We start from the raw sequence: 20,350 nt of genomic DNA on the forward strand, positions 1-20,350 counted from the left end.
CTCCTGCTGCACTTTCCCCCCATCCCATTCTGAGCTTCCACAATCAAGTGCAAAACACTTTCTGTTTCAATTGGGGGGGGGGGATAGAGGAAGACTCGAGCTCAAAACGATCTGAATTCAGCAGGATCCACAACAGAAAAAACAAAGTAAGTGCAGAATCAGCCTAGGTCACCACTGTAAAATCAGATTTTTCCACCCAATGAACCAATATGACTGCCTGTATTTTGGGATTCTTTCCTGGTTTCACCCACGTATCAAAAGTCACAAACATTTAAATAAATCTTTAAAGGGTAGTTGCTGATACATTTGGTTGCTCTTTCACACCCTCTTTCAAGCTATACATATTGTAGAGTTTGTACAGCTGCAGAAAGGAGTATGCTAGAAACAAAAAACCCCACAGAGGATCTGTGGCTCTCTCTCCTCTATCTGCCATACAAGTTGGATGAGTATTAGATTTATGGGCTCTAAATTATGCCTCCCCCAAGAATGAACCCCCAGGAAAGTGCTTTATGGAAAAATGAGAAGTGGCCATTTCCTCAGAAAGCAGTGTTCTGTCATCACCTTTTGCGGGGATCCAATCCTCATCAAACTGGGAGGGCAGGTAGAGGATAGTCTGATGGAAATCCCCTGCAAATTTAGTATCTCTGTCTTACCAGGGAGCATTCTACCATGTGACAAACCTCACAAATAAAACCAGTTCATGCAGCCACTAAAAGTTTATGATAGCCCCTGGTTTGCAAATGGGGTAAGCCACTGAGAGTGGTTCTACTTCCCATCATTGTTTATTGCTGTTTGCTTTTGCCTTTGCCTAGGTTAGGAATTAGAATGTGAGAATGCTTTGAACGAGGGGCTACAATGTGAGGTTGTTTCAGGAGTGTGTGGTGTAGCCTTTCCCTTTGTTTCCGCTTTCATTTTTTTTCTGAACTGTTGTGTCTTTGATCTACAACCTGCACATTTCATGCTGGTACTGAGGGGAGCTGTGCGCACTGAGAGTTAAAAGGAGCCTGTCGTCATCTTTTCCTCAGTCTTGGCAAGAAGCTCGTAGGAACAGGTCATTATTCTCAAATGAAGAAATGTCTTTCAGTAAAGGAGTTTGCTTATGGTGGCCTTCAGCTGGAACCTTGCAGCTACAAACTATGAATTAAACCATACTGCATTTGTTTCCCAAGAAGTGGGTTTCTCATTTCAGCTTTGATTAGACTGATCCTTGGTTTAGAAGGGAAAAGATACATGCCTCCTTCCTTCCACTTACCCAACTGTGCCAAGAAGATGAGAGCCTCTGGAAGGAGAACAGTGCATTCAAATCCTCCTGTTTGTTATGAGAGTGATCTTATCTCTTCCCTCAGGTTTCTGGGATGAGCCAGCATAAAAAGACAATAATGGGACAGAGAACAGTCACAGATCTTCAGGAAAGAAGAATATAAAGGAGCTTCTTGGTCAGAAAGAAAGAAAGACAGAAGAACTAAGATATGCTTGGTTAACTTTTGCCACAGTAGACTCTTGCAGTAAGCTGCAATATAAAGCAGTTTCATGGGACATCTCTCATGACTGTTTTTAAACACTACCCTTGGCAGCCCAATACAGCGAGACAGATTAGAGTTGTAAAAGTTGCATTACAGAATAATTCAGCATGGTCACAGTTCCAAGGCAGATGTAGAAGAGGTCACTTACCACTAGAATTTGCATAACCTGACTACTGAAACCTTCTACTGAATTGGTAACCTTTTAAAGAGCTCTTCCTCTCTTTTTTTAACCTGACCAAAGGTAGCTGTAGCTATATTGCAGCTTACTGCAAATGCCTACTGTGTTTGTGGCTCTCTCAGGCAAACATTAACCAAACATATCTTAGATCATTTGACCTGAAGCTACCACCCTGAAACTTTTAGAATGTGCAGTATGATCTCAATGACTGTGCTAGGCTCTGTTCCCCATACCAGCCATTTAGGGCTTTTAGTGGTTTTGGCCAAGAGAATTGTAATGGGACCCTTCCAAGGAGAACGTGAATCCATTGTTGTTTCACCTTCACTGGTTGTCAGTTAGTGGCAGGTCACTCAATTCAAAGTAGATGTGATGAAATTTAAAAACCTTAAATGGCTAAGCCAAGGAATGTCAAGGACATCTCATATAAACTTCAGTTCGATCTTAGATAATAGATCAAGGGCCTACTTTGCATGTCTAGAACCCCACATCTAAAGGAGGCAAGAGGGCAAGGTCATCATAAGTACAAACAATAGTTTTCTCTTGAAATATAACATTTTTAAATATACAATGCATTTGGGAGAGGGTTAAAAATATGGGATGTTTTTGCATTATGAACGACAGATCTAGGATGCAGTACATAATCTTTGTGTTGTCCAGACAAGGGTACTGAAGCAGGGAAGGAAGCTAGGACTGGCCAGGGATTCTGGTTTTTTTTAATGGGAAGGTGTCCAATATGCTACTGGGGATGAGCAGACGGCTAGTACGAGTAGCTCCAGAATGAATGAAGCGAAGAATGAATGAAGCGAAGGATGCTCAGTTGTGGAGGTAACTGGAGGTGAAAAGACAGTACGATGCTGTAAAGATTTTTATTCCATAGGAACCTGGAATGTCAGATCCATGAATCAAGGCAAGCTGGACGTGGTTAAACAAGAGATGACAAGAAACTCAAATACTTTGGCCACCTCATGAGAAGGAAGGACTCCCTGGATAAGAGCCTAATTCTGGGAGTGATCGAGGGCAAAAGAAGAAGGGGACGACAGAGAATGAGGTGGCTGGATGAAGTCACTGAAGCAGTTGGTGCAAACTTAAATGGACTCCAGGGAATGGTAGAGGACAGGAAGGCCCGGAGGATCATTGTCCATGGGGTCGCGATGGGTCAGACACGACTTCGCAACTAACAACAACAACAACAAAGCATCATCTGGGCATTGAATTTGGGTCATTGTGGGTGGGCAGGTAGTTGTGAATTTCCTGCCTTCTGCAGGGGGTTGGGCTAGATGGCCCTAGAGGTAAGTTCCAACTCCATGATTCTATGTTTCTATCACAAAGAGGTAATTGATGGCAGATAAAATAACTACTACCCTACAAAAAAATACCCAGAAATGTAGATGAAAATTGAAATATATGCAATACTTACTTCCATATTGAGTTTAAACTTATTTTACTGATCAAAAAATTAAAATGCATCATTTAAAACTTAGTATATACTATTGGTCGTAAATATCTTCATTTTGAGTAAGAAAAATTGGAAGTATACCCAATGTATTAGAAAAGAGAAAACCCAGTATTGTAAGCTACCAGAATACATGTGTCTTAAATTTTTGCCATATGGAATTGAGAAAAAAAAAATAACTGTGAAATTGTTAAACATTCTAGTCAACAAATGAAAGTGTACTATTGTGATGGAGATCTCTCAAAAACTTATAACAGGAAGGACTGCCAACATGTTTGCTTATTATAAAAGAGAAAATATTTCATTGATATTACTTTCATTGGTCTCCCAAATTTTCCAATTTTTCATTTGGAGAAGCTGAATAAAAGGTCTCTGGGGAAAAAATGGGAAGGAGGACTGTTTCTTCCACACTTGAACACTGTGAGGGATTCCAGTGGGCTGCTGAAAACTTTCATGTGCTTAGCCTGATAAACAAATCATGGTGGTGGCCATTATGTTATTATACTACATAGAAAATAAGAGTCATAGAATATGGTGGAGGTGTTGTTGTTAGGTGCGAAGTCGTGCCCAACCCATCACGACCCCATGAAAAATGATCCTCCAGGCCTTCCTGTCCTCTACCATTCCCTGGAGTCCATTTAAGTTTGCACCTACTGCTTCAGTGACTCCATCCAGCCACCTCATTCTCTGTCGTCCCCTTCTTCTTTTGCCCTCGATCGCTCCCAGCATTAGGCTCTTCTCCAGGGAGCCCTTCCTTCTCATGAGATGGCCAACGTATTTGAGTTTCATCTTCAGGATCTGGCCTTCTAAGGAGCAGTCCGGGCTGATCTCCTCTGGGACTGACCGGTTTGTTCGCCTTGCAGTCCAAGGGACTCGCAAGAGTCTTCTCCAGCACCAGAGTTCAAAAGCCTCAATTCTTTCACGCTAAACGCACTTTTGTTGGCAGGGTGATGTCTCTGCTTTTTAGGATGCTGTCTAGATTTGCCATAGCTTTCCTCCCCAGGAGCAAGCATCTTTTAATTTCTTTGCTGCAGTCCCCATCTGCAGTGATCTTGGAGCCCAGGAAAATAAAATCTGTCACTATCTCCATTTCTTCCCCATAGAACATGGTAGATTGCATAAAAAACAAAGGACATGCCTCAGTCCCATCAAAGTTAAAAGGGCATTGAAAAAAGTGTGCATTTTTTCTTGTATATATTATAAATGGGGGGTGGGGTCACTCCTCAGAGGTCATGGAATATCCCATTCATTCCACTACTAGTCCCTGGAATTCTACAGTTAAGGGCAGCATTGCTACTTCCACAAAGAAGTGGAGAATGTACCACACTAGAACAAATTAATTTCGATATTCTCAAAAAGGGGATAAAGATCCAACCATAAGAAATTGATCATATGAATCTGATAAGGTTAAATTTTGTAATGGATTTCTAACTTCTAAGGTCAATATACCAAGACGATATGATACTGTTAGAATGTGACCATCACTGGCAGTCTCCAAGCAAAGGTTGGATACACACTTTTCTTGGATGCTTTTTAGGATGCTTTGGGCTGATCCTGCGTTGAGCAGGGGGTTGGACTAGATGGCCTGTATGGCCCCTTCCAACTCTATGATTCTATGATTCTATATTTTTCATGACAAATGCAAAGTACACAAAATCAAGACCTACAAATCAATTGTGCTAAAACATGGAGTCCTTAACTGGGGCAATACAGACCCAAAAGTGTAGTGACCAGACATTTCATGGATAGTAAAATCTATGTAAAGTAATCACTACATAATCTTCTGTACTCTTGAGTTTAATCACTTTGGTGACTACTTCCAATAAATATATAGTCCAAATAAAATGAAACATGTTCATTCCAGTAGATCTGAACTGGTGCCATCAGTTACAGTCCTCCATTATGGTGAAGAGGATACTATTGTTGGATTTCATAAGTTTTCCAATCTCTGTTCTCTCATGAAATGCTGACCTTGGACTGGGGCACTCTTGACTGAATCCTTTAAGGATTGTAATAACAAAAATGCTCTATGGGAACAGGAAGTCCTCCTTGAAGAAAGGACAAGTTTTCAATGGAATAGAAATAGAGAATTTATAGAACATACTCCTCCATGTTTCAGAGCATGTAGGCTAGGCTACCACACAAGGAGTCACTAAAAGGGCTTTGCAATTTTTATTTTACACCAATATAGATTAAATGTATACACAGAACGTGCTTTTTCATCTTTCAAGATGGAAGATCTTCATTGATATCCCAACAATACTTGATGGGCAGCTTTTGCATCCTTTCCTTGAGAACACTGTCAAACCTTTCACTCTGTGCTACAGTCATGGTGTTTTTCCAGTCCCCAACAGTACCTGGTGCAAGAAGCAGAGAGAAAAGGAACATTGCAGAGAAAGTGGTCAGACAGACATCAGTAACTTCTCTGTCTCATAATGATAGGACTCAAACAGCGCAATGCTAAATAGAAGGGTATTTTGCTAAATAAAGTTTATTTGCAGTTGGAGTATCAGGGATGAAGACCAAGGGACGTTGATACCAGGATGAAGACCACAGTCTGCACATTGGGCTAGATGTCACCAGGAGGCAGTGCCAACAACAGGACAGGGGAAGTCTCTATCAGCACAAAGGTCTGCATTGGCAGCTGGAGACAGCAGGGCATGAGGCAGCAGTGCTGCAAGGAAGCACCTGAGAGGGACAGGTGTATTACTCTGCAGTGTAACCAGCAGAAGAGGCCGAAAAGTGGAGCTCTCACAATTCAAGGTCAACAAAAGTGGACTCCTATGGCCTGTGTTCCTGCCTGCACTCCCCAGTGTGATATTTACATTTTCTCCTTATTCACATGCCTCTGTTTCTCCCAACATAACTTGAAACCCGTAAGCTCTAGTGCTTTCTCCACTCAAGGCAATGTATCCTGCGGCAGCTGGCAGATGAACATCCTACTGAGCAAGGAAATGGGGAGCTACAGCTACAAAACTTAGAACAGCCACATTACCCGTTGGAGCCCTTAATTCTAGGCAGATTCATTTCACCCACTCAAATCCAGCACTAATCTAAGGATGGCTCTTGTGATTTCTGATGTAATTGTGCTGATTGGATTGGGGGGGAGAAATAAGTGGCTCTATGGTATGGTAAGGGACCTAAAGTGGGACACCGGGGGCAGGGGGCGAGCGGCGGGTGGTGACAGCGGCTCCTGCTCCGCTGTGGCGGCGGGGGGTGGCGGGGGAGCAGCGCCGGCTCCTGCTCCCCGGTGGTGGGGGAGCGGTGGTGGCGGCAGCTCCTGTTCAGCGGCAGGGGTATTCTCCCCCTGGCCCCTCCACCCCTGGCTTGCTCACCTACTTCTTCTTCCCAGCCATGTTCCCGGCCCTAGGGAAGCACGCCTAGCCTCGACCAGGGCCAGGGCCTTTTCGGTCCTGGCCCCCACCTGATGGAATGAGCTCCCGGGTGAGCTGCGGGCCCTGCGGGACCCTTTAATGTTCCGCAGGGCCTGCAAGACGGAGCTCTTCCGCCAGGTCTATGGTTGAGGCTGGGGCTGCCGGGGTACATAGACTGCTCTCCCCCGGGCTTCTTGAACATCGTTGACCTCCTTCTCCTCCACCCCCCCTTTTTTAGGAATGGGGGTAGGAAGGGGATCTTATTATTGTGCTGCCATGTGGTGACATTTTAAAGTCTTTTAATGGGAGTTTTAATGGGTTTTTTAAGACATTGTAACCCGCCGCGAGCCAATTGGGAGTGGCGGGAAATAAATCGAAATAATAATAATAATAATAATAATGTGCGCCGGCAGCAGGAAAGCCCAGCCGGCCTCGAGAGAGGAGCTCAGGCTCAGCGGGAAGAGGGAGCAAACTTGGCACATTTCGGCCCAGCCGCGCCTGCCTCATTTGCCAGCCACCCGGCTCACCTTTGCCCCCTCTCTGACCAGCCAGCTGGGTGGGCAGAGCAAAGCGGGGAGTGGGGCAGAGGCAGCCACCTGGCCGCCTGCTCCATCCAGGCGGGCCTGCTGCACGGCTCCTCCTCCTCTGTCACTGCCGCCGCCGGCTTGAATTGCCAGGTGAGACTTTTTAAAAATGCCTGGGACACGGGACATTTTTTTTCATGCATGATTGTCCCACGGTATGCGGGACTAATGGTCACCATACTCTATGAGGATCTTGAATGTAATATAAAGCTATAGCATAATCCCCAATTTGATGCCTTACCTTTGCGAAGGAAGTGTCCTTTGCCTTTCTGTATGAGATCAGATGACAGGTTCTCATAGTTTGCTCTGGGATCCATTTTCATTTTATTAAATGTAGCCTTATCCACAACATCCTGCAACTCTTCCTCGGTCAGCCTCTTTCCTAGGAAGTTGCATATCTTCAGTACAGAACTTCTCAGATCCTGAAATGGAACATGGTTCGGTGTCAGATTATCCACAACCAAATACCATAAATGTTCAGGAATGAAGAGTATGAGAGTAATAAGATGTTGATAGTCTAAACATTGGTTCAGAATACTAAAATTTGGTATCCTGTTGGATACGACAAAGTTATATTATCAAGGGCATTTTCCCCTCTTTGAGTAATCACCGTCATTAAATCCAAATCCTTATTTATATTCTAAGGACTAAATTAATGGGGTAAAACGTACTGCAGCTTTTATTATTACTCCAGCATGGCAGCTGCAAAGAGGTCAAGCAGATCAGCTCCTTTGGCAGGTGACGCTGCAGGTACAGGGCCTCCAATGAGAGCAGGGATTACTAAACATCTGTAACACTCTTCTGAAAGTGTTTGTCTCTTCTGAAAGTGTTTGGACATCCTGGATGAAGATGCCTAATATGTGTCAAGTGGTTTTGCTGACTGAACAACCTTACCTTCTTCATTTCTTCATAGGTTAGAAAGAGAATATTGAAGTCATCCTTGTGAGAAAACCAGCCTTCCACATGGTCTATCCATGAACTTGCTAGAACTGTTAGGAAAAGAATTTGGTGTTAAAAATAAAGGATGCACTAAAGAGAGCTGGTGTTATACAGTGGTGTGAGATGAAAAGTTTTCACTTCCAGTTTTATATTGGTCATGGATTCATCATGCCTCAATTCCCCTTGTTGCATTTTATGGGTTGCCACACCTTCATGAGATCATACATTCTATCCTTATTGAATATTGAAAGAAATAAAGCTAAGATGGAATGGTTACACCATAGAAAAACTACACATGGCGCAACCCACTGAAACAAAGACCTGCTTTCTTGGGTGAGGAGCATCCTTCATTTGATAATTTAGAAAAGATATGCTGTGTTTCTCACGAAAGCTTTTTGAGGCTGTTCAGATACATGATAAAGCCATTGCAACTAACAAATTGTAAAGAAACCCAGCTAATTAAAAATTACAAAAAAGACAAGCTAGAGCACCAAAGAGCATTAAACATTTAGCAGCAGAAATGTTTTTAGTTTTATGTTTTAAAACAAGTGTTATACATGGAGTAACCTCCCTATTTTAGATTTGGACACAGGCCTTAATTGACTAAAAAGTCCCTTCTAACTGGGATAGAGCAATAATAGCCTTCCAGATCACATAGAAGATTCTACATAGTGTTGAAAATTGTCCAGTTACTGATGTTAATCCATGTCAACCCATAATGCCAGCTTGCCAACCTGTTTACATTTTGCTCTCTTTACCCTTTTTTTACTATGATCACTAGCCCTCCCATTGGGTAGAAAGCCCCTCTTATCCAGTCCAGAAGTTTTCAAACCCCTTATTTAGAAGACAAATAAGACAGTTGGTTTGACAAAATTAAAAGTTGAGAAGAGGCTGAATATGATGTATAACCTTGAGGGAAAGATTCACTATGATTTCACATTCATGACATGGAGGCATGTTCCACAATTTTCTTTGTGGCTTTACTTTGATGGCTTCTTAGAAGAACATGAGAATTATTGCATACTAGAGGCAAAGCCTGTTGCACCCAGAAATACAGTGAGCGCTAGCACATACACCTGCACTGTGACCTTCCTGTGTTCTGGCCCTCCTCCCCTTTTTCCCGCTCAATCTTGAGATCCAGTGTGGTGAAGTGATTAAAAAGTAGCAGACTCTAATCTCAAGAGCTGGGTTTGATTCCTGACTCCTCCTCTATATGCAGTCAGCTGGGTTCCATGTGGGAACCTGGAAATCTTTAGGAAGATGGAAGAGAAAAAGACAGGTTGGAAGAGAGAGAAAGAGAAAAAGAAAGAGGGGAGAGGGGAGAGGGGAGAGGGGAGAGGGAAGGGAGGAGGGAAGGAAGGCATCAGATCTCCCGGAGAAAACAGCTGCTTTGGAGGGGCACTGGCCCTCCTACCACCATTCCCATACAACAGTGCCTACACAGGTCACTACTGTCCCCACCTTCCCATCCAACCAGACATTTTCCAAAGGGCAGGCCAGGCCAGCCGTGGAGGGCTGAGCTGCCATCTTCCTAACCCCACATCTTCCAAAAGCTGGGCCAGGAAGGCTGCGGGGGGGCGGGCTGCCATCTTCACATGGTATTCAGAATGTTCTACTGGTTGAAGAGGGTTTTTTTCTCTCTCTGAAAGCAGGATACGTATGCAGGGACAAATATTGTTCATTATGGAACTATAAACAATCCTTACCTTCACCTGCTAAGAACTTTTCCATGAAATCACCAAAATCTTCTGCTGTCTCTATTATCGATGAAAGACTGGTAAAATGGTAATAGGAAACCAAGACATCTTTTGGATTTCTTGACACATAAATAACCTGCAATAATATTGATAATTAGATTAAAACCAATAAGCTCTGTTAAAATTATAAAATTAAGCACCTGATACTGAGTGAAACACAGTTTTTGGATCGGAATCTCTCAGCATTTCCATGTTATCTTTGTGGTTCTTGTACATTCAGATTTATTCATATTGAAGATACAGGAATAAAATAAAATATGATTGAGCCTAACCCAGCAATGTAAGCCATTTACGCCCTTATAACTGTTTTATGGTGATCTGAATGGCACAGGATAACCAGATCCAGCAGACCATGGCTGCTAAGCAGGGTCAGCTCTGGTTAGTAGTTGGATGGGAAACTGCCAAGGAAATCCAAAGTTGCTATGCAGAGGTAAGCAATAACAAACCACTTCTGTACATCTCTTGCTTGAAAACCCCATAAACATTCCATAAGTTGGCTGAACCTAGAAGTTCCTTATGCACATAGTCTTCTCCAGTTCAATTTTTATACAACAGAAGCCTTCATTCTGGAGAAATTGATCTTGTCCTGTGCATTTGTTATTGTTCTACAATCATTATGGAAAACCTTCAAGGCTGCAGAAATGCCTTCTCAAAGACATTTCTCTTTCTCTTCAAGGCAGGCCACTGTGCTTTCTCTGCTGTTCCCAGTACCTGTTATGGAACTCCCTTCTGACACCTTTTGGGTTGGTGCCCAGCATCCAGGATTTGTTCAGACAAATGTTTTTTTATCCCAGACATGCTGTTGACTTTTATGTGTGTAGAATATGGATCTGCTCATTTTTTAAAAATCCTGTTTTCATATTGTGCCTTTTGGTATGACCTACTTTGATTTTGAAATATTTTATGTTCTGCTTTTGTATGCTGTCTCTACTCTTCTCTTAATTATCAGCCACAGTGCTGACCACATTGCCGTTTTTATGATTTAAAGATGCAATAACAGCAAGTAATGTACCTCCAATATAATTATACTTATTAGTAATGTGTGCTGTATTCATCATTATTAATTATTACTAAAATATCACTATTAATATGTTATTAGCCACCTTGGTACCAAGCTAGTAAAAAAGTTGGAGTACGTTTATATGAATAAATAATATCAGTCCCTTTCATTCTTTCCAGCTACAACTCCTAAGTATATAAATTGAAAGTATCATAATATTAGGGAGGGGGGATTACCTCTCCCTTCCTCAGTTCCCCTTTTCTAAGTATACACAATTTAAGCATGAAGTTCCATTAATGACTAATCCTTTAAATTGTGACAAGTTGGATACTTCGTATTTGGGCTAATGATAAAGAATTAAAGTGTGCTTGCAATGGGGCAATTATATGAACATTCCATTTACATTACAAAAAACATTGCTCAGACTTCTTCAGGATCATGTGAAACCATAATAGTGTACTTGAATGGGAATGGGAAGAGGCAGCTGACCTCCTTACCTTAAAGTCTCCAGCGCAATTTGAAATCACACATTTTCACCACAGAAGAAAGAGAGGCTTATAGAACTAACCTGCTTAATATTGTCAGTGAAATAGAATTAGAGGAAGACATTAACCTATTATCTATGGGTGCTTCCCCTCACTTTCACTGTATATGTCCATTGTTTTTTCGCTTTTGTTCTGCTTTGATTTTGCTCCTTTCATTATTCAGTTCACTTTCTAATCACTGAGGTTTTTGGGCTGATTTCCCCTTTGTTTCACTTTTGATCTGAAGGTAATGCAAAAGGATACAGATTCACTTGAATTTCCTTCCCCCACGTCCCTTTTCTGCCTCTTGAAGGCTACTTCCCCTCAAGGTTGTTCCTCCCACTCTTTCACCATTCTTTAGTGTGCAAGCTTCATTGATTTCTTTTCCCCTCATTGTTTTAAGTTTTAATTTTTTCTAGAAGCAGCAAAAGTCTTGCGATGATATGAGACTATCGTTAGTCTGGGGTGGCAGGGAATGGCAGGGAAAACATGCTTTTCTGGCAGACCTTTGGATCATATGAAAGCCTTACTTTTGCTCTTCTGCTTCTTAACCCCTTTGGAACCAAATAGTAGGGCAGGTGGGTTGCAAAGAGCCGAGGGGATGGGTCACTATTGTAATCCCTATTACGGAAATTGTATTCCAGCCATGGGATTCTGTCCATTAAGTCTGTGTTTTCAGTTCCATTTCGATGACCTTCATGATAAATCAGACTCAAAATGTTCTGAGTCCATACTGTGCCTGTGAATAAGAATAATGTTATTATTGACAATATCCTAAATAGACAGAATTCAGACAGAACTCAGTGGTGTAAAGCAAACACAAAATAAAACAACTTCTGCAAATGTGAGTTTACTCTCTCTAAATGACAATAGAAGAAGAAACAAAAAAAAGTCAAAAGGGAAAAGGGAAAGATATGGGGAACAAAAAACAACTTGTTTTATGAGTTTAAGTTTCCATTGAATGTGGAAAGAGGATCTTCAGCATGGGTTGTGAAAGAACAGAAATTAATTCTAACCAGTTTTTGAATTCTTAACTGAGGGGCTTTTTGCACGCCTTCAAAATCGCACAATGGTTGCCAATTGGAAACGCTATTGATTTGCCATAACGCACAACGTCGTAGACAATCTGCCACACACCTGAAACCAATCTGCAAAAAGCGCTTCCTTGTAGCGCTTTCAGGGGAATCCCAAAAAGTGGATTCACCCTCCGGAAAGCGCTACACTCTTGCAACCAATCTGCAACACTAGCGAAAAAGACCTGTGCGTTAACATTGTTGCGGTTTCTTCAAAGTCCCTCCTCCTGAGCCTGTCCTCCAAACTTCCGGCGAAGCGATCGCCATTTTTTTTTCTCCGAGCGAGCGGGGATAAACGCACCAGCGAGCCTCTTTCTGTTTAGAGGCTTCCCTGGCTTCAGTCCTTCACCTTTAGTCACTAAGCACAAACCACAGAAAAGCCCGTTTGCTGATGTATTTTCCCATTAATTTTTACACATTCATTCAGCCGAAAATCGGGCCCGTGAGAGGGGGGGGATTTTTTTTTTTCACTCGAGGCAGCGTGGCAACGATCATACGATCAAACGACAGCTCAAACACATTAGGCAGCTGGATGGGTCTCTCCGTTGCAACGAATCTACACAGATTCGTTACAATGGGTCTGTTCTTTTAAAAAAAAACCTTTCTTAAAGGGAAAGAGGCTGTTTGGGAGCATGCTAATGGCTGCCCATTGGCTGCTTGACGGCCAGGGGCGGGACGAGCTCGGCAATAGCGCTTCCTTTCTAGCGATTTCTGCCGAGACCGGAAGCTGTGGGAAACGCTACAAAACGCAACTGGATACCACTACAAAGGCAGGTATGCATAACGACGAATTCCACTATTTTAAATGGCGATTTTTCATTCAGTGACCAATTTGCAACAAAGATCCCGGTGCGTAAAGCCCCTGAGAATTTTAAGTAATAAATAGCTGGAGGCTCTCTAGTTTAGACTGGGGGAGGGGACAATCCCTGTTTTCCCTGACCCCTTTGATCCCCTTCTGGTAACATCTGATGACATCTGACACCTCACTCCCACCAGTAGAATGGTAGGAAGGTAGGAAAGGACAATCCCTGTTTTCAAGGCCCCTCTGATCCCACTCTGATAACATCTAGTAACATCAGGAGACATCTGACCAATCTGATACCTCACTCCCATGAGTAGAATGGTAGGAAGGTTGGCCCCTGGCTGGACAAGGGGGTGAGACACTAAGTAGATTTTCTCACCAGCTGCCTTAGTAGTTGCAATAGTATTTATTAAGGGATGTTATGGGATTTTAATGTGTTTTATCTTTTTATTACTGTAAACCGCCATGAGTCCACCAAGGAAAGGCAGTATATAAAACCAATTATAAACAAACAAACAAACAAACAAATAAATGGCTTCTTCATTATTGTTAGACCTGTTAAGGCAAACATACTGATAACATACTGGCAATCTGCATGTTTTCCCAGGTGTGGCACAGAACAACTTTGGGGAGAAATTGTAGGCACAGTGTGGGTAATATGATTAAGCCTTTCTCCCAAGATGGGCCCCCATCAGAATCAGGGCTCCTTTCAGCTGTTTACCACAAAGTGCCCCAGGAGAACCAGTCATGAATGTCCTGACATCTGACCCAGTTTGGCAAACCAATCAATCAAGGTAGTTGTAATAGAACCTTTTATAGCTTGACACTGGCATGCAATTGATGAGGTAAAATGAAGAACTGATACAGCAGCTTCTCCTCATGTTGTACAGATCACCCATGCCTACAAAACGCTGACTGATTGAATAAATTATATACAATATTGGCACTGTACATATTCAATGGCATTAGACAAGATGATTCTTAAGGGAGGCTAAATAAAAGGCGAATTATTCCTCACAAAAATATAGAGAGTCTTACCTGATTTGAAATAAGTGGCTATAAATACATCACTGTCTCTGATTTCAAAGTCTTCCAGTGAATCTATGTATTCTGCTGTAATCACCTCGGGTGGGAAATAAAATCCTTTGTGTTTGAAAAGGTACTGCTTTTGTGGCTGCATTGTTAACACTGCTGGCATAATAATACAAGATTTTAGAGTAATTCTTTCTGTTACAGTAAAATGAGCAATGACCTACCTTACACTGGAATAAACTGTTATTCTTCAAGAGCCTTCCTGTCGATTAAGGGGCTCTTTTGTTGGAGTTCAGTTAAAGGCTGCTTGGATTGGAAAAAGTCTTTACATTTTGTTTCATTTTGTTTTTCGATACTTCACCTAGTGCAAAATGCAGCTGCTAGGATCCTCACTGACACACCTTGGAGGGCCCTTATCCAGCCTGTGCTGAGGCAGCTGCATTGGTTGCCAATCGCTGCCCGGATCCAGTTCAATGTTTTGGTTTTGACCTTCAAAGCTTTACGCAGGTTGGGACCCACATACCTGAGGGACCACCTATTGCCCTATGCCCCCCGCAGGGCTTTGCGCTAGGGAAGCGTGCCTAGCCTTAACCAGGGCCAGGGCCAGGGCCAGGGCCAGGGCCAGGGCCAGGGCCAGGGCCTTTTCAGTCCTGGCCCCTGCCTGGTAGAATGAGCTCCCGGGTGAGCTGCGGGCCCTGCGGGATCTTCCAGCGTTCCGCAGGGCCTGCAAAATGGAGCTCTTCTGCCAGGTCTATGGGTGAGGCTGGGGTCGGCAAGGTACATCTAATGCCCCCCCCCAGCTTTTGGAGTGCACCCCTTCTCCACCCCCTTAGTAATATGGGGTTGGAGGGGGATTTTTCTGCCACGCTGGGATGGATTTTAAGTTTTTTAATGGGAGTTTTAATGGGGTTTTAAGACATTGTGACCCGCCGTGAGCTGCTTAGGGAGTGGCGGGAAATAAAAAGAATAAATAAACAAACAAACAAACAAATAAACAAAAACTCTTCAAATTTTGTTTGATGGAGTGGTAGGGTACATATTATATATAAAATCACTTTCATATGTCATTTATGGATGCCAGCATGCCTTCAAAAACATCTGAAAAGAGCACTGTCACAATTTGATATAGAACTTACACCATCTGTCAGTACTGTTTGCTGATAAAAAACCAAAAATTTCTAATCCACCTCAAACGTTTAATATAATTCATCATGCAACAGAAATGCTAGACAGGGAAACAAGATTGGATTCACAAAATTTTGAGTTGCATGGACTTCTGCTTGTGCCATTGGCCTTGTTAGTCTAGAATATCCCAAAGGAATTTTGTCAGATAGATTCTTTGGAGCAGAAGCTTCCATGGGCTAGGGCCTGCTTCATCAGATGCATAAACTGTTGCCCCACTCAGTGGAATATATATGTGGGTGGGGAATTGTGAAGAGGAGTCAAAAGCCTCCTTTTGTAGTATAAAATACAAGTGGTCTTGTCACTTTTTAATGCGACACTCCAAATTATATATGGTAAGCATAGTGACCATTATCCAAACTTGTAACTCATGATAACTTGGTGTTATGTTAATCACTTTAACACTTAGAGTGGCTAAGAAAAGTGTGAACTCTGTTTAACCCCTTGATGATTCAGTGCACCTATTAGGAATCAAAGACACCCCCTTCCTGTGACCAAGGAGCACTTTGCCAGCAAATCTCCTTTTCTATTTATTCTTTGGAGAAGGACCCCTTTATAGCACAATGGTACCATTGACAAATCATTGCATGTATCACATGGAATGATGAATTAATAAATAAGCCATGGCTGACAGTGTTCCTGTAATAGTGATGTCCCAGGATGGAGTCTGCACAGAGCTTTTATTCCAATCCCAGGTCGATTCAGTTCCTGCCATCTCCACTGAATGCAATTTCCATTTTGATTTTGTCCGATTTAAATTTTCCCTCTGCAACAAGCATGATTGATCCGGAGTGACCCTACCGTTATCCTGCAATATCTTAGAGTGCTTTTAACACTCAATATTTGAAGATTCGGATTGAGAAAGCACAAGAAAGCATGTAGAGCCAATGTCTGCTTCGAATTTGCTGAAGAGGTCCATGGTAGAGAAGCCCTGATTGGCCAGGGCTGACTCTGTGGTAGAGAATCCCTGATAGGCCAAGGCTGTAAGCTTTTCTTAGGGGAAGCCCTAATTTTCTGTCAGCAGAAGCTGCAGAAGCCCTAACTTTTGTCAGTAGAGATTTGCCTCATGGTTTTTTACTCCCTCTCCTCTGCTGTCTCCAATCCTTTCCCCCTCCCTTCAAGAAAAGAAAGAGGCTCCAGCTGTGCTTGGCTCCCCCCTTCCCTCTGAACTTCCCTAACCAAGTGCAGAACACTTTTCTGTTTCAATGGGGAGGGGGGGAAGAGGAAGACCCGAGTTCAAATCGATCTGGATTCAACAGGATTGATAATGGAATAAACAAAGTAAGTGCAGATTCAGCCCAGGCTAGCTTGATCTGACCAGATATCAGAAGCTGTGCAGGATCAGCCCTGGCTAGTCCTTGGATGGGAGGCCAACAAGAAAGTTCAAGGTTGCTATGCAGGAGCAGGCAACATCAGACCACCTCTGTTTGTCTCTTGCCTTGAAAGCCCTATGAGGTCACCATAAGTCATCTGATGGCATTTTTCACCACCACCATCATAGTTTTGCTGGGATGCATTTACAATCTGGGGATGACACAGGCTCTGGTTTCTGGACTAATATCTCAGTTGGGTAGTCCATTGTTGAGGATGTGTATTTATTCCCGACATCTTGTTGCTCTCTTGCCCAAGGTGGAAGCATAGCACATCTGCTATTTGGTGTGGCCATCCTCATGAATAGTAACGTGTACCCAGCCTCCTATTCAATGTATTTCTGTATCCAGTATGCAAATACAAGGCAGAGCTATATGTAACTTTGCTCCTTGCCCAACAAATAATTAGTAGCACAGTCAAAGCTGAAAGCATACAGCATCTGCTGTTTGGTGTAGACACAATCACATGAATGGCAACATGCACACTGACCCCTGTTCCATCTATTTCTGTATCCGATACTCAAATACAAGGCAGAGTTATGTCTATAACGTATCATGGTCTGCATACCTGGGAATAGCTTCATAAGAGAGCTTCCTCATACGCACCCGAGGGGCTAAATGGCAAACTGACAATCAATTTGTCTGTAAAAATGCCCTATCTTTTAAAACGTTCTGTAAAGTTTTGCCTTTAATGAGAATAAATATACGAATAAAAAGAGCTCCTGTCTCCACTGACATGAATGGTGGTAGGGAAACTGTCTTGGTCAGTGGTTCTCAGCCATAATGCCGCGATTTAGTATTAAGGTATGAGACAGAAATGGAAGGGGTTAAACCATGTATGATTAAATGGATGCAAAATATTGAGACAAATGTGACAATAGAATAATGGGAACTAGCATGGTCTAGAATCCCTAAGTATACTAACAGTCAAATACTTAAAGAAAACTGGTATAAAATGTTTTACAGGTGGCATGTGACACCAAAAGTGATTGCTAAAATTGGTAAAAACTGTGATAAATGCTGGAAATGTGGTGACAAAGTAGGTTATTTTTTTCATATGTGGTGGAAATGTGAAAAAGTTTATAAGTTTTGGGCAAAAATTCATACCATTGTGCAGAAAATGTGGGGTCTAGGTTTCCTATGAAAGCTGAATTTTTGTTATTAAGTATACCTCTGCAGTGTCTCCCAGCCCAAACTCAAAGTCTGTTATTTTAGGTGACGACGGTAGCAAGGCTAGTTCTGGGCAAGAAATGGAAAACGCAATAACTACCTTCGATAGAAGACTGGTTGAATAAACTAGCGGACTTTGCGAAGATGGCCAAACTGACACTGAGAGTCAATGGAAAAACAGAAGAGGCATTTCAAGAACAATGGGGCCCTTATCTGAATTATTTAAGAAAATAAATTAAAAGGGGACACGAAAAGGGTACATAATGGTAACAAATGAAGAGCATAATCTATCTTTCTTTATATGAACAACTTATATTATCTGTTCTGTTTCTATATTTATATCTTTATGAAAATAAAAATATATATTAAATTAAAAACAAACAAACAACCAGAGCCTGCTGGTGCGATTTGAGAACGGCCTTCTCAGCCCCACTGCACAGAGACCTTCTCCCTCAAACAGCTGCTGCGGCTGCACTGCCTGTTGGCACACGGCACCAACACCTCAGCCATGGCCCCACCTCCACTGCCACTACCACCCACCTCTGTCTGCCTCTGCCCACCACCTGCTGCTATCACCACCGCAGCAGCCACCAACCTGGCAACCCCGTAGAAGTGGCCAGGTGATCCCAATTGGGGTCACGACCCCAAGGTTGAGAACCACTGATCTAGGTATTGGACCAAGGGACTATTATGAATTTTCCCTATATGTTTAACCTATACATATTTCCTATATATTTTGTTTATTTATTAATTTATTTATAATTTATTGACCGCCACTCCAGGACCATGCCGGCTTGTGCCGGTTTAAGTAAAACCCCAATAAAACGTTGATGAAATTACAAAATTCCCATCTTCCTCCCTCCCCCCTCACCAGTCAATCACTCCTGCACTCACCACCAGTCAGCCTGCGGGGGCACTTCCTGCCCTAGATGTTCAGGGCATCCTGAGGAGGGACCCCAGATCATCCACAATCTGGCCTCAACCCAATGCCTATTGGGAAAGCTCCATCTTTGCAGGCCCTGTGGAACTCTGATAGCTCTGTCAGGGCCCTCAGCTCAAACAGAAACTTTGGCAGGATTTCTGAAACAAAAAAATGTCTGCTCATTGTTTTCATTTTGCAGTATATATGCAAACCCTTTTGAACTTAGATTGCTTTTGCCTGGAGGTTTCTGAGCCCCCACGTGGCATTGCACCCAAATCATCCTCTCACTGGGTTCCTCCCTGCTTTGCTCCAGTCTTTCAGTAATCTGACAGTCTGATCTTTCTGGATAAGTCCCAGTAAAAGCACATTTCTATTTGCACACCATATAATTGGTGAAAGTCCTGCCCACATTGGTGCCACTTTCCCTGCCTCAATCCCCCTCCCCTTCCATGGCCACACACACACATACCCTGCTCCACTAGAGGGCTTTGCAAAAAAACATTTAAAAACTGGCAGATGCTATTGCATCACAGAGTTATAATGTTACCAGAGTCTATGGGCACAGCCTCCCAGTTCGTCTGAATCCCCAGCTTTCATTTAAGTCTCAAACTCCTTTTGTTGCCAAGATCCACACAAAAATCCTCCATGGTGCTGATACTGAAAGTTCCTCAGCAGCAGTCATGACAGAGAAACAGAATCTTGGTCATGCAAATGTACCCCTAGAATGCTTTATTTAGAGTTCTTACCTTTTGAGAAGCCTTCAGGTCTGGAGAGAAGCCTTTTCTGCTCCCCAAAGTATGGTTTAATGATGGATAAATGTCAGTGCCTGAAGTGAGGCAAAGCATTTATAGTACTTGCACAGCTTACATAAGCTTACTTGGCAATTTTTTCAGTATCCTGTCAAACCTTTGAACTATGGACTGCACAGGCAGACAACATTGCGTAAGAGGCTATTCACAAACACCATTCCCACCAGAGTTGCAAGGAACACATTGTTCCATTGCCAAAGACAGACTTTTCTGCATGTTTTACTCTCCAGCTTTCCATAGTCTCTGCAGTGACCCCATTACATATTTGACTGTTTATGCTCAACCCAGCGCCAAATTCCTTGATGAGATCTTATGTGGCTCTAACCTTCCCTCTGCTGCTGAAAATATAATCTGTTTTTTATCCGACTGTGTTGACAATGTCACATATAAAACCTCACTATTTCCTTTGGCCGCAAGAAAAATAAGGGCCAACATTATCAGCATTAAGGCAGGCTCTTAATTCTCTTGCATCTCTGTTTTTTTGTTTTTTGCATGCTGTTTCATAGTGCTATGGTCTTAAATTTTGTTTTTATACAGTTCTTTTATTCTATTTTATTGTTTATAAACTTGTATCTTATATTTTGTAAAGGCCTATGGCTATATACAAATAAATGTATTGTACTACTATTAATGGATTATACATTTTGAGTGTGAAAAC

General features: G+C 42.5%; 1 protein-coding gene across 6 annotated transcripts; it reads right to left on the reverse strand.

Annotated features, from left to right (window-relative positions):
• Window positions 1-5,310: 5,310 nt before the first annotated feature.
• Window positions 5,311-19,807, reverse strand: LOC143819565 (amine sulfotransferase-like). 6 transcript variants are annotated; one of them, XM_077301379.1, is made up of 8 exons: window positions 19,630-19,792; window positions 18,856-19,041; window positions 14,246-14,395; window positions 11,863-12,071; window positions 9,758-9,884; window positions 8,007-8,101; window positions 7,354-7,534; window positions 5,311-5,511 (listed from the first exon to the last, which is right to left on the reverse strand). In XM_077301379.1, exons 3-8 carry the CDS (start codon window positions 14,385-14,387, stop codon window positions 5,381-5,383), a joined length of 885 nt encoding a protein of 294 aa, XP_077157494.1. In that variant the 5' UTR covers window positions 14,388-14,395; window positions 18,856-19,041; window positions 19,630-19,792; the 3' UTR covers window positions 5,311-5,380. The 6 variants fall into 6 exon arrangements, with proteins under 6 accessions (XP_077157494.1, XP_077157476.1, XP_077157467.1 ...); XM_077301361.1 differs by having other exon boundaries at window positions 14,246-14,398; XM_077301352.1 differs by lacking the exon at window positions 18,856-19,041 and having other exon boundaries at window positions 14,246-14,398; window positions 19,630-19,807.
• Between the last annotated feature and the right edge of the window lie 543 nt (window positions 19,808-20,350).

Source organism: Paroedura picta, chromosome 1, assembly GCF_049243985.1.
Source record: "Paroedura picta isolate Pp20150507F chromosome 1, Ppicta_v3.0, whole genome shotgun sequence".
Lineage (NCBI taxonomy): Eukaryota > Metazoa > Chordata > Lepidosauria > Squamata > Gekkonidae > Paroedura > Paroedura picta.